The sequence below is a fragment of the Falco punctatus genome, assembly GCF_963210335.1.
Source record: "Falco punctatus genome assembly, chromosome: 10".
Lineage (NCBI taxonomy): Eukaryota > Metazoa > Chordata > Aves > Falconiformes > Falconidae > Falco > Falco punctatus.
In genome coordinates this window covers 14,714,923-14,728,815 of record NC_137590.1, presented here as the reverse complement: position 1 = coordinate 14,728,815, position 13,893 = coordinate 14,714,923, and the positions used below count along the sequence as shown (strand labels likewise).

At 53.4% G+C, this 13,893-nt stretch overlaps 1 protein-coding gene across 1 annotated transcript; it reads right to left on the bottom strand.

The window, feature by feature from the left end:
- Positions 1-589: 589 nt before the first annotated feature.
- Positions 590-3,752, bottom strand: PPDPF (pancreatic progenitor cell differentiation and proliferation factor). The gene is made up of 5 exons (XM_080404037.1): positions 3,598-3,752; positions 2,355-2,445; positions 1,435-1,512; positions 1,170-1,266; positions 590-965 (listed from the first exon to the last, which is right to left on the bottom strand). The coding sequence occupies exons 2-5, from the start codon at positions 2,407-2,409 to the stop codon at positions 854-856; spliced, it is 342 nt and encodes a 113-aa protein (XP_080260163.1). The 5' UTR covers positions 2,410-2,445; positions 3,598-3,752; the 3' UTR covers positions 590-853.
- Positions 3,753-13,893: the final 10,141 nt, after the last annotated feature.

Here is a 13,893-nt window from a genome sequence, read left to right as displayed (position 1 = left end):
TATCAGGCAGATCACAGAAGGGCCAAACATCCAAGCTGACCCATTCAAAGCAAAAAATCAGCCAAAACAGCCCTCAGGGCAGTACAGCTGATGGGCCAGCTGGGCTCCAGGGCTGCCCAGCCCAGCGTACCCCAAGCTGCCATCCACACCATGAGTTCCAGCCTGACATCAGGCCCATTAAACACAAACCCTGAGCAAGCCTCCTCTCTTCCCTCATTAATTCTGCACCAAAATCCTTTTTCCAGCCCTGACCAGACCCAGGCACTCACTCCTACCCCAGAAGGTACCAGAGCAGGGCAGGGCAGCAATGTGCTTGGGGAGCAAAACAAGTTCAGCGCCAGCAGGGACAGGCTGTGCAGCCAGCTATGGAGGAAAGGGTGGGGGAGGCACTTGCAGCATCACCACAGCCAAGCCAGGTCTTGCTGACATGCAAAACACACACGCACCAGTGAGTCACGCTGGCACAACTGCACCATGCAGCATTGCCAGATCCTGCTGCTGCGGTCAGAGGCTGCACCACATCCTGGTCCAGCCCCACCAAACCGGCAGCGCTGCTCTGCCATCCCACCCCAGACGAAGAACAACCCACTGAGTTTTAAAAGGCTGCTCAGGTTTATTAGTTGTCATTGTATGAGTACAAGGTAAATAAAACATGTTACAAAGTCCACATGGAAAGGGCGTAGTTACGTTGAGAAAGAGTAAAAAAGGCTGGTACGGGAATCGTCAGGGGTTTGCTGCACTTTCTTACAAAGCAGTGCCTTTGCCTTGGAGCAGCCAGCCTACTCTATGGGGGGGGATGGGGGGGGGGGGGGGTGTCTGTGCCCGCCGGTGTGGGGAGCAGCCGCTGACCCACTCATGCCGAGGGCCCGGAGCTGGGCTCGCTGGCATGACGCCTCCGTCCTGCTCCTTGGGCTGGCACCAGGCCACATGCCATTGGTCCCGTTGTCACACGCAGTGCTCCCAAGCTGCAAGACAGAGCAAAGAGAGGGTCAGGCGTTCCCTTATTGCTCTGCATTTATTTTTGCAGCAAAGGAGTGGGTGCCCTGGACATGAGGACATCACTCACTGGGTGAGGATGTGCCTCAGGGAACACAACAGGGATGTCCCCAGCTGCCCTGGGTGCTGTGTTGGTGCTCCCCTGTCTCATCTCCTCCAAGGACCGCACTCACCTCTCTGGGGACTCTGACACGGTGGTCATGGCTGGGTGAGTCGTCTTCCCGAAGAAGAAGCTGGCCCACCAGTGGCCAGGGTCAGACTTGGGCAGACCTGGGGAGACAGTGTGTGCCAGGGCAAGGCCAGGTCAGTGCAAGTGCCCTGCCACCACCCCAGTCTCATCCCATAGGAGAGGCTGGGTCACCTCCATTAAGATTTGCAGTGGAGGGGCTGGGTGTGAAGTCCCCGCCGTGGCCCTGAGCTGGGACTGGTGGCACTTACCCGGGGGGTGGGGGATGACCTCCCCAGAGTACTCCGAGCTGCCGCAGGAGCTGTTGCTGGATGTGGAGCTCAGGCGCTCTGTGGAGAAACCACTGCCATCAGAGCCACCACTGACCCTTGGTCACACCACGACAAGCAAAGCATGGCCTTGGCGTGGCCATCCCTGGGGGTGATGTGGCTCAGCCTTATCGCTATCTCGCTCCAGTACTTGCCCAGCTTCCATGCCAGGTCAATAGAAACAACTAGGAAGGGAATACTGGTGAGATTATGAGCTGGGCAAAAGCAGGTAGCAGAAAAGGACCTGAACACCCTTGTAGGAAAGCACTTGCAACCCCAAGGACACTATTTAATGGCTTTGCATCTGTATGCAACGCTTGGCAGGCCTTTGCGGGTGACTTGAGGCCAAGAGGATGCAGATTCCTGAATGTAATCCCTGTAGTTTCAGACCAACTGCTAGAAGCCTGTTCTCGTTTCAGCTCAAGGGGAATACTTCTAATTCCCTCTGATTTAGGCAATACATTAAACCAGAAAGTCTTTCCCCTGGAGAGGTACCAGTAGCTACCATTGCCCAAACTGGTTTTGCAGCTCATTTCCACAGCACGAGTGCAAGATGCATTTGAAGCTGCCACCTCCCCTCCCCCACAGCCTTCCTAACATGAGGTTGCAAGACCCATCTCCAGCTGGTACAACCGGGCAGGGGCTGCAGTGGCCCAAAGGAGGGTCCAAGCAGCAGGAGGGGGGGCTGCTAGGGGTCCCTTTTCTCAGCGAGGAGCCCACCAGGTCTCGTGGTGCTTCAGCTGAAGGCAGGCACATGCTTGAGCTCAGCTTTTTTGCTGCTGGAGCCACATCCCACCGAGCCTGGCAGCGCACCCTGCCCACTGGTCCACCGGCCCAAGCACCCCCATACCCTGTGCCCTTACTTCTGTAGTAGGTGTGCGTCGCCATGAGCGAGCCGCTCGATGGGATGGATGCCATGGTTTCTTGATCTTGGTTCTTGTGCAGATCTAAAACCTGCAAGCAAAGGGGCCGCTGTCACTGTGGAAGGGCTGCAGCATGCTCCCCCCCAAAAAAAGCTGCAACAAGAGTTTAAACGTGTCATTTCCCAAGAGATTTGGCACGCACACGACCTTCACTGCGGCTCTGTGCTGGGCACGGGGCTAGTGCTCAGGGTGCTCAGTCTGCTTCGCATCTGCGGCTGTAGGGTTCTGGCTCAGCGCTTCGTGCAAAGCCAAAATAACTTCCTCCAAGCACAGAGCACAGACCTGGCGAGCCTGCACAGCACCTTCCCCAAAGCCCAGACAGGGATTTTTGCCTCCTTGCAGAAATTCAGTTCCCCTCCTTGTATCAACAGTTGGGAATTATGAAATCTCAGGCACAGATTGCATAAGTAGCAAAGGAGTGTTCAGTTTGGGGCACGTGCTGAGGATTTTCATGCTTGATGAACTTAAAGGTCTTTTCCTATCTAAATAATTTTGTGATTCCAAGGGGTTCCAGGCCAGCCTGGCCCCAGCAGTGCCTCTACCCGTGCCAGGGGCAACCCTGCCTGCCCTGCTGGCACAGCCCTCCTCTGGCAACCTCCAGTTCTAGGGCAGGCAACAAAATTCCTCCCCCCGGCCCCCAACATGATCAGTTCCGAGCGGGAGCTGCATTATTCTCCTGCTGGTACGAAGCATCTTCCTGCTAAGAGGCTGACACCCCCCCCTTTGATCCCTTCTTCAAGCCATCAAAGGAAAAGCTCAGCCGGCGCCAGCTGCCGGCAGCAGCCGCAGCGCCCCGGGCCTGCGGGACACCGAGCCCCCCGCCACCCGCGGGAACACCAGCAGCACCGACCCCCAGGGCTGTGAGCCAAGTACGGGGGAGGCACCCAGCACCCCCACCACCCACCGGACGGCCAGCTCCTCCCCAGCTCCTGATGAAGCTTTCCCTAGTCTAACGATGCTCCCACTTGTTGGGTGCCCTGCTCCAGAACGTCCTCCACGCACCCACGACGCCGTTAACGCTGGGTGGGGAAACTGAGGCACGGCGCCATCTCTCAGAAATTCCACCCCACAGGGACTCGGTGCAGCCCCCTCCCAAAGCAACCCCCCCCCAAACCCCCAAACTGCTATGAGCTGCCCCATTCCCTCCCCGCTGCTCGGGGCTGCACTACCGGTCGCAGCGCACCTGGGCTGGGCAACGGCGAGGTCCGGCGGGCGGGCACTAGGGCCGCGGGGGCCGCTCGGCGGCGGCGGCGCCGCCCGGGGAACGCAGCGTCCGCTCCGCACCACACGGCCTGAGCCGCGGTGCTGCCGCCCCCGCCCCCGCCCCGCCCTTATAGCGGCTCTGGCCACGCCCCCCCCGCCGCGCCGCCAATCGGGGTGGCCCTCCTTCGCGGAGGGGCGGGGCGAGGGGCGGTGGGGGCGGGCGGGGGATGCGCAGCGCCGAGCACCGACGGGGCGGCCGCTCGGCTGCGTGCTGCGGCGTTACCGGGCGGGGGGGCGACGATAGGGGGACGGTGGGGGACACCCACGCCCCCCCGGGAGCCCATTGCAGCGCCGCACGGAACGCTCACTGTTGTCTCACACAGGAGCGAGCAGATTTAAAAATTCAAAGTAATTTCCTTATTATTCATTTGATGTTCCTTGAATGTAAGAGTTTGCTTAGCCCGTGCGGTGGGCTGGCACAGCACCGCCGTTTGAGCAGGGCTTGGAAAGGTCCCATCTTAAGCAAGTGCTGTGGGCAGCGTGATTAAGTCATGGCCAACACACACCGTCTAACGCCAGGAATGATCTCAGAAGATTTATCTTACTGCAGCACATAAGGTGCTTTCCCATTCCCAAGAGAAGAGGGAATTATGTTTTTCTTGACTTTGGGGTTTTTTTTCTAGGGATGGAAGTCTTTCATAACACTAGTAAAGGGACTCTGACACCTAAATGAAGTTCTTCACCTGGCGAAGGCACTGCACAGCCACAGCGTCGTGCAGTCCTCCCAGCTCCTGCTTGTCACACCTGCGCTTCAAATGCCCTCGGTGCCAAACCAGCTTCCCACAGCTGCATCCTCAAAAACCAGCATTACGGTGTGCAATCAGTCCTGGCATATGCAAGTCAGTAAAACCTGTCCAACTTCATAGTCTCTTGGGGTTGGTGAGGTGCAGAGATGGACAGTTAGTTTCTCTTAAATTACTTGTAAAATCCCTAGAACCGTACATGTTCAAATTTTGAAGAGTATAGTTTTGAAACTCAAAGTTCAAGCGATACGACATGACACCACCTTTAAAATTAGAGTAACAATGAATAAATAACTAAATATGGATTTGAAGGGATTCTGAGCTGGCTGGGCTGTATCATTTTTGTGGGAAAATACTTGATTTTAGAGGAAAAATCCTGCAGCAAGGGCTAAGTACAACCTGCACCGCAATACAGCCCCTCTGCGTTTGGGTACCGGGGTAGCACGCTGCACAGATTCTGTGTATCAGCTGCCGGTACTGAGGGTACGAGCCCCAGGGAGCCAAGGCAATGCCGTGGGGGTGTAAAAGGAAAACGGAAACTTTACAGAAAATTGCTCTGTGTGGAGGAGGAATGTGGCTGAGAAGACAAAGTGAATCCCCTGGAAGTGTCAAAGCAGGACTCTGGAGGGGCCGGCTCCCCAAAGGCAGTGTGGTGTTTGCTGTAGCTAAAGTGTTGTTCATTTATTCTCTCTCCCCAGCTCAGTAATAGTTCAGAGCAGAGTGCTGTGGCCCAGCATGCTGAGGTTCGCAATAAAATCGTGCAGTTTGGCTGCAGCTGGGGGAAAGAGCATGTCTGGGGGGTGATACTGTAGGTGTTTTAGCGTTTGGAGACAGGAGGGAGCCCGTATCCCAGCCTGGGGTGGTTCTGGCACAAACTGTCCATGCAGCAAGGTTCATTCCTCCCCCAGTCTGTGATTTTTTTTCTTATTAATCTGGAGTTATTAAGCTTCAGGGGCAAGCAGCCAGCTCCAGGGGGACAGCGCTGGGTTGCTCCAGGAGGACATTGATGTCCCCACACAGCTCACAGAGCTGCTCAAAGGCCGAGCTGCCCCGGGGGCAGCACGGGGACAAGCCACAGCACGGGGACAGTCCGGATGGCTCATGTCCACAGATCCCCCTGGCATGGAGACACTCTGGGTGGCCCGTGACCCCAGATCCCCCTGTCTGGCCCACAGAACCAGGCAATACTCCTGCCATCGCTGCTGGGACGGGTGCTGTCCCCTGCACGCAGCCTGTGTGCACGCTCCCGGGAAATCAGCTGGGACAGCTTCGGGGAAATCCTTGGCACCACAAAGTTGTAAATAATTTGTTTATTTTCAAAGTCTACCCCGGAGGTTTAAGGACCAACACAAGAGCATGCGCAATCCAGCTTGGGACCAAGTTCTTCCAGCCGTGCCTCAGTTTCCTGATGGATGATACCGACTCAGCGTTTTCCAGGGAAGGAGTTGGCTAAAGACCATGATGGACTTTGAATACCCAAATACCAACAGGCAAACAACCACGTGGATGTTTTCATGCCCAGCATTAGGCTTCGCTTTTGTGCCTCATCATCAGGTTTGATCAGTGGTTTGATTTTGGGGTCCCTGGGACCCCTGGGCCAGCCCAGCAAAGCATGGAGAGCTTTTGGGTGCAGGCTTGGGAGATTTTTCTGACCCAGGAGGGAAAGACAGAAAGGGTGAAAACTGGGTGCTTCAAACCTGAAAAGTCACTTTTGTTTTAGTGAAGCTGGTGTCATTTTTCAGGTTCCTCCTCAAATCCTTCCAGAGAGATGTATTCCTGCATCCTAAGTCCCTCTAATAATGCACAGAGCAAAGAGAGTATATTGATAGAGAGATTATATTCTATAATGGAGTGTATTCTCCCCGGTGGGTTCAGGATGCCTTTGTACCCCACTGATCCTGAGTGGGCTAATTGCTTTAATTAATGATAGAGCAGAGATGAGCAAACACTTCCTAGTCCCTTTGTGCAAGGACACCACTTACACCCACGTTTGGGGCTGCGTTTCGAAGGATCGGCTCCTTACGCAGACGGCGCCAGGGGCGTGATGCTGCACCTGTAGCAATGGAGGTTAACTGGGGCTTCACTGGTTCAGGGAGATGAGTCTCCCCATGTGGATGAGTGACAGACTACAGCAAAACATGCCTTGCTCTGCTCTTCATCCCAAAGCCAAATCCACATCGATAGCTGGAGCAGTGCTGGTGGGATGGAGCAGCTGGGGGGGACTGATGGAGCAGCCAGGCTGGTTTCCCAGGACAAAGCCTGGCCTAGGTGTGCTGAGGAGAGGAAGATACATTGAATTTGTATTGATTGAGAATGAGTAGTTTTAAAAGCAAGCAGATGACAAGATTTAGATAGATTTTCTCTTTGATTTTCCTCTAATTGGAACCTCTGAGCTGACTGCCACTCTCCTAGCAGGTTGCTTTTGAGCAAGGTTTCTGTGTTGTCCTTCTTTTTTCTTTTTTTAAATCTGGTTCTTTGGGCTCCATGTTACAGCTGCCAACTGGCTTTTGTTATCTGCCGGTTGTGTGTGCCGTGGGGAGATAGCCTTTTGAGTCACAGTTTGTACGGCAGAAACATCTGGAAGCCAGCAAAGGCTGTGGGGCTGCAGGAGCTGCTGCCCTTGGACCCCACCAGCGCTCATGGGACGTCACAGCTGGGTGTCAGCAAACACCGGGAGTGATGGGGCACCCCAGGGCCCAGCTGATGAGGTTTCATGCTGCTACCCAATTCCCTCTGGGGGTGAGATGTTCCAGTGGCTTCAGAAATTTGGTCAATGGCGCGAAATTGCCCTGCAGCCCCTTCCCCATCCCCACCGCAGAGCACGCAGCAGTTTTCCACCCGGGTAAGAAGGCAGCGCTCGCTCCCGGCACAGCAGTGGTGCAGGCTTGAGCTCTTTATGGTGCTGCAGAGCTTGATCCTGCGGGTTTTCCTTAATTCTCCCTCTGTCGAGGGCCTCTCGCTGCAGGGGAGGGAGCAGGCACGACCTGTGATCTGGCTCTGCCCTCCCGCTCCTGCCGCACTGCATTTTCCCGGCTGTGTCGTTCAGTGCCAGGTTTGGGATCGGGGCATTGTCCGCCCAGCGCAGACAGCTGCTGCCACCTATGGATAAAAAATAGCCCAAATTCACTCCAAATACTACATTAGGGCCATCCTCTCCCCTCTGCCTGGGGCCTTTGCAGCCTCACAGAGGTCAGAGTAAGAGCCAAAAGCAAACCCATGTTGCGGCCGACACACATACCTGGGCATCTTCCCTGCCTGCACGTGTTTTAATCAGAAAAGGGGATGTCCTGGAAATACAAGGGGAGATTTTCCTTAAGCACAACACCTGAGCAGTGTATTTTACCTGTCAGCTGGAAATCATGCTCTGCCTTTCTGGGATGTGTGCAGCAAAGTGGCTCAAGTGCCACCTGGGCAGGAGAAAGAACCAAAGTTAGATCGGGGCACGCACCACTGTCCCTGCGGTGATGGGAGCAGCTCTGCTATTCTCACCTGCAGTTTGTGCCAGGGGGTGCGGGCTTCCAGAGCTGATTTCCAAAAGGGCACAGGGAATTGGCGTGAGGGACCCCTAAAATTCTGAGTGATCTGAAAATACGCACTTTGTGGAGAGAATTAGGTGGGAAGTCCAGGACTGCCTGATTTGCCTGTGTGAAAGGGATGTCCACAATTCGGAAAAGGCAGTGAAGAGAGATGATTGCTGCTTGCTGAAATCCAGAGGCTTTTAAGTGAACTTGGTCCCATGAGTTCCTGACATTTGACCCATCCATTCCTCTGCGAAAGCTGGAAAACCATCTTGCAGAAACCAGCAGTGGCACCGAGCAGGATCTGTCTCTCCACAGAAAACTCTTAGACCAGCATCTCCTTTGTGGGATTTGGGGAGGTTTCACTGCCATTCACTACCATCATATGCAAACAAATTCCTCACTAATATAAATCTTTGGACTTTGATGGGGGTTGGTTCAGCAACAAATTTTTTCATTAAGCTCCCTGATCCTTATTTCTCCCTCTGGATGCATCCAAAGCTTATGCTGTTAGCCAGGTACCTCCGCTGACAGCCCTTCGACTAAAATGATCTGAAGATACGGGCAGCTGGGGCTCTTTTTGCTCAGTGGCTGCGGTTTAATATGAAAAGCCATCCCCAGGATTAATGCAGGCTTTGCCTAACTTGGAGATGTGCATGGCTGCCAAAACAAACACATCAATCTGTTGAGGCTTGATAGGGCACCAGACGCCCTTGCTGTAAAAGCAGCATGGTCCAGGAGCAACACAGTATCCTGCAAACAGCGTCAAACCCCAGGACAGAGGTGTCTTACCTCACCTGGGCTTGACCTAGATCAGGGTCTGTCCCCTCCTGGGCACACGAGGACATTTACAGGATCAGCTTCTCGCAGCCCCCGCAGATGCTACATCCAGGCAGCAGAAATGTCAGGGTGTCCCTAAAGAGATGCATTTGAAATGGTGTTTTTCTCCTCCCCTGGTGTTAAAAAAGATTCCAGAGTGTGGAAATGTTCATCCTGGCTGCTTCCCAGGCGGACAGCGGCGCAGATTGAGTGGTTTTATCCTCCATAGCCTCTTCCCTGCCAGTGGCACCTCGGGGAACAGGAAGAAATAAGAGTGACAATATTACAATGATGGTGGGGAAGGTGAAGAGCAGTGCAGGAGTTAAAATCTTCAGAGAAAATCTGAAGATAGGTGGGGAGCTGCTGCGTTTGACTTGGGGATGTGCACCCAAGGGTGTATTATAAGCCCTGGGGTGCTGCTGAGCTCAGAGAGGTGGGATGAGAAAGCTGCATCAGAGGGTGCTGGAGGAACTGCATCCCAGAGGGATGAGCTCCCGACAGTTTTATCTGAGGTCACCACCTCTCTCTCAACCTGGCTGAATTTGGCCAAGAGCCTACAAGCTGCTTGCTGGGGACATTGGGGTACAGGGTCTTGTGTGTGTTGTGGTTTCTTAAAGAAAGAGATTAAAATCTGTATTGGCACCCACCAAGGCTGGCTGGAGGGCAAGAAGTGCTGGATGGGTCCCTCGGCTGCGTGGGGCTGCCAGCTCATGGAAGATTTATGCTGCATGCAGAGATTTTGCTCCCCTGTGTCTCTGCAACAGGATTCACAGCTTAAGGTGCCAGGGAGCAGGTCAAGCCCTAGAGCTGGAAGTGGCCTGATCCTCCCCTGCTCCCCGTGCTGCCCCATGGCCCTGGCGCCTCGCACCCTGGGGACACCTCTGCACTGCATTCCAGTCTAAATGCTAAGCCTTAGCAACATCCTCTGCTTGTATGTGGGTTTTCAGTAAAAGATGGAGAGTTATTAAGGCCATTGATTTACCACCAGAGGAGGAATTTCACCCCATGAATGTGTGATGTCCGGCTGTTAGTAAAAATGTTTAAAGTCAGAAGTGGTTCTACTGTGCTCCCAGGGGAACGTGGGCACCAGGAGCCAACACAGGAGCTGCCTCGGCCCCCATGGCTCTGGAGGCTTTCTGTGGCAGAGCTGAGTTTTGGGGTGAATACCTACAAACACCTGGGGCACTGCTGCCCTAGGGTGGAGGGATTTCCCTGTCTCAATCCCATAACTCAGCCATTTGGTGGAAAAGGTGTTTCTGGAGGAGCATCCCCATGGCACGCCTGGAGCCACATGCTACCACCCATGCCCAGGATGGATGGGGATGGTTTGTAAGGCCTTTAAGCATTGTCCCTTCAGCATTGCTACCTCAGATCTCCTTGGGCGATTGCCGATAGCTGTGGCTACACCAAAAGCCAGGGGGCCAGGTCCCAGTGGTGCGAGCATGATGGTGGGTCCTTGGGTGTAGCCTGATGCAGCCCAACCCACAAAAGGTACACTGCTGTCCCATCAGGGATGACACCAGACACCGTCCCCAGCTGGCTGGATGGCTGGAGGGTTTGGGCATCTTGTTATCATTTCCAAAGTTTATTTTTAAACCTCTGGCTCCAATTTAAAGGTATCAGCAGCATGCACTTAGTGCAGGACCTCAAAATACTCCCCTCCTCCTCCTTCCCCTGCCTTTCTGTCCCATCATTTCTGTCTTCATCTCCCCTCTCCAGGTCTACAGCATGAGCCTGAGCTGAAAAAACTGCTTGCATTAAAAGTTCCATGAAATCTTCTCCTGTTTCGTGCCTGGAGCTGGGAGTGCTGCCAGGCAAACAGAGAGAGAGAGGCATGACACATAAACATGGGGGCTTGGAAAGGCTGACCTCAAAGCCAACCCTACGTAAACATGGTGTAGAAACCTCTGGGAAACACAGTGGGGAATCCCATCCCATCTTAACCTCACTTAAGCTGGGGTATAAGTGAAATGGGAATGCCTGTTTTATGCGCACCGGCCCTGGCACTCAGGATCGCTGCGGGATGCGTTTTGTATAGATGAGAGGATGGCCAATGTCTCAGTGTTTTGTGCTTGTCCATTTCCAGCAGATGGTATACGCTGAAACATCTGGGTGCAAAGCCTCTAAAACTCGTGTGGGAGGAACTGGAAGCCTGACTATGGGAAGAGGGAAACCTAACAGCATTCACCCCTTCCATAAAGCTGCCCTTTAGACGACAACTGGTGCCCTACACGCCTCTGATCAGCTTTTCTGATGGCTGTTGCATGAGGCCAGCATGAGGCCATGCATTTCTTCCTTCCAAGGAAAATATCTCCATTGCTTTGTATGGGAAGAAGAAAGACAATAGCAATTTATAGCCATGCCTGTGTCCAGCCTCAGCTTCTCCCCAGCGAGAGCAGGGCTTCTGGAGCTGATAACATCAGGGCAGGCATCCCTCGTGGCTGCTGTCTGCTTTGCCCAAACCCCCACCTTCAAAGAAGACCTGATGCATTTTATAGCAACAAACCCACAAGTGCTCAGTTAGCTGAACGCGTTACTCACGGGAAGAAACATCCCCAGCGTGAAGGCAAATTCAGGCAGGCAGCCTGGGGTGTTCGCATCCCAGATACATACAAATTACCAGCACTGCGGATTATTCACTCTCCCAGTCACACTGTGCAGGGCCTCTTTGGAAACAAAACAAAAAAACCCCAACCCTCAATTATTATGTCTGGGCTAATGGAAATTTTAGCACAGCTTAAACCATCAGATCCTAACTTGGGGAGCTGCAGGGCTGGATGGGGTTGAGGTGATGATGAAAGGGTATGAGGTACCCACCCTGCACGTGTGCAGCCTGCCCATCCTTTTGAGGGGGTTTCTGTTTTCCTGAGTGACCCCAAATCATTTGGTAATAGTTTCTGGGGTGGGGGAAATCAAGCCTAAATAGGATGTACAGGAATTGCTTCAGCTGGGACCTGAATCTGAAGCCAGATGGATGAAGACGAGGCGCTAAACTTCAGCCGCCCTCAGATTTGCCTGCTCAAGTCTCTTTATTTTACATAGCTGAACATTTAAGGACAGATTGCCATCATTTTCCAGGAGGGAAAATGGTTCCACTGGGGTGTGGCAATCGCACTTGATGGTTCACAGGAACCACACACGTTCAGCGAAGCCCTTTTCTCCAGGCACTGGCGAGACCTGGGCACACAGCTGGGGCTTTCAGCTTCCCGGAGGCTGGGCACAGGGTGGCTTGACGGAGCCAGGATTAGCCAGGTCTGACAGCTCGCTCTCCTGCCTGTCTCCCACACTATTTATAGTCTGCTGGGCCATCAGGCTCTGTTTCACTGTAGAAGTAAAGCACAGTGCACTGTCCGTTTCTCTTTTCCTTGCCTGGGAAAAGGGGTGAAAATTCAAATTCTTTTTACTGGAGAAGGAATGGAGAGAGGAGAGCTCCATCACACACTCACCTGGCCCAAGCGGCACAGGGACCTGGGATTTATTCCATCTCTGCGAAGGCTGAAAGTCTTCATTAGCAAACACAGTCTCTGCCCTGCTGAGGGCAGTTCCCAGGCTGCCTGCAGCCCTTGGGAGTTTATTTTTCGGCAAAGTACTAACATCTGGATAGGAAGAATAAAGGATCTATATACCCATCCCCTCTACGCGTTGTCACACTTGGTGTCCATCCCCGGCACATCCAGACTTGGGGTAACGCTACTACTTCTGTCCCACAAGAAGGCTTGGTCAATCCCTTTAAATGCTGTCTTAGAGCCTTCCTCTTGGAAGTTTATTTTTATTTTTTCTGGCACTCAGTGCATTTTATGTTGCGCAAGGAATGCTGCATAAAAGTAAAAGATATCTTTCCTATCATATTTCTAAGAAAATACCAATGAACTATAACATTCAGAAAAAAATAAAAGTCTCCCTTTAAGTATTAATGAGAGGTTAGTAACATTTTAATCTACATGATGTATAAGTTTTTAACCCTTAGGCTATGAAGGTAAGAGTATCTTCATAAGAGTACCTGAGGGTACCTGATTTAGCTATTAAATTCCCTGAAAGGATGGTCTGGGCCATAAAACTGGCCTGGGCTATGACAGCTTAAATCAAAATTAGCTTTCTTTTGACCTATATTTGGCTTTGGGACACAAAAAATGTTACATTAGCCTTGTAATTGCACAGCTGACACAAGTATAATTATTCTGACCACTACATGTTGTTTTTTTTATGCACAGAAAGTTTCATGTATTACCGAAGGAGATTACTTATGGTTTCCTCATCCTCCTAGGGCTTGAACCCCACCTCCCATTAAATGAGATGATGTTAATAAACCACAGATTCCTGAGCAGCCAACATACATGTTGCAGGTGCAGAAATCTGTTTTGCTCTATTTGTCCCTTATTTTGCTGTTTGCTTCCGGGCTAAGGCATTTCCACCGAGGCAGAAATGTGGGTCAGTGCCTGTGGGGCTCTGCCCTGGTACGTGTTTGCCCCATGTACCCTGCAGGGATCCCTCTTCTCCCAGCACCTGTGGGAAAACAGCTCTTCTGCACCACCGGTCAGACTGGGCACAGGGCAGGAGCTGTGGTATAAGGCTGTGGCCCTGGCTGGCCCTGCCCCCCCCCTCCAGTTCCAGTCCTGTCCCTCCATCCCCAGGCTGCCACAGGGGGTCTGAGCCCCACTTGGCCTCCATCTGCACCACTGTCCCTGGACCAGCCCTGCCATCCTTTCCCCTGTCTTCCAAAAAGCCCTTCCTCTCCATCTCCCCCATCCCTCCGTCTCCCCCCCACACCTTCATCTTCCATTTCTCCTCTCTCCATCTTTTATCCTTTCACCTTCCTCCCATCCCTCTGTCTTCCATCCTGATGTCTCTCTCCAAACAGTCTTTCAGTCTTCCACCTTCCTACCCCTCCACCTTCCCCCCCTCCGTTTCCCCCCCCCTCCGTTTCTCCCATCCCTCTGTTCTCCCCATCCCTCCATCTTCCTCCCATCCCTTTATCTCCCATCCTTCCACCTTCCCCCCCCTCCATCTCCCCCCCCCCCATCTCTCCATCCCTCCACCTTCCCTTCCTCCCAGCCCCGTTCCCCGTCTCTTCAACATCCCCCCCGCCTGGCTCGCTCGCTCGCTCCCTCCTCCTCCTTCTCCTCCTCCTCCTCCCCC

Bases quoted from the DNA above. Each gene is read 5' to 3' on its own strand.
- PPDPF (XM_080404037.1), bottom strand. From the start codon at position 2,409: ATGGCATCCATCCCATCGAGCGGCTCGCTCATGGCGACGCACACCTAC. The intron at 1,267-1,434 runs GTAAGTGCCACC...CTGTCTCCCCAG, and splicing joins GGTCATCCCCCACCCCCCGG to GTCTGCCCAAGTCTGACCCT. The intron at 966-1,169 runs GTGAGTGCGGTC...TCTGTCTTGCAG, and splicing joins GTGTCAGAGTCCCCAGAGAG to CTTGGGAGCACTGCGTGTGA.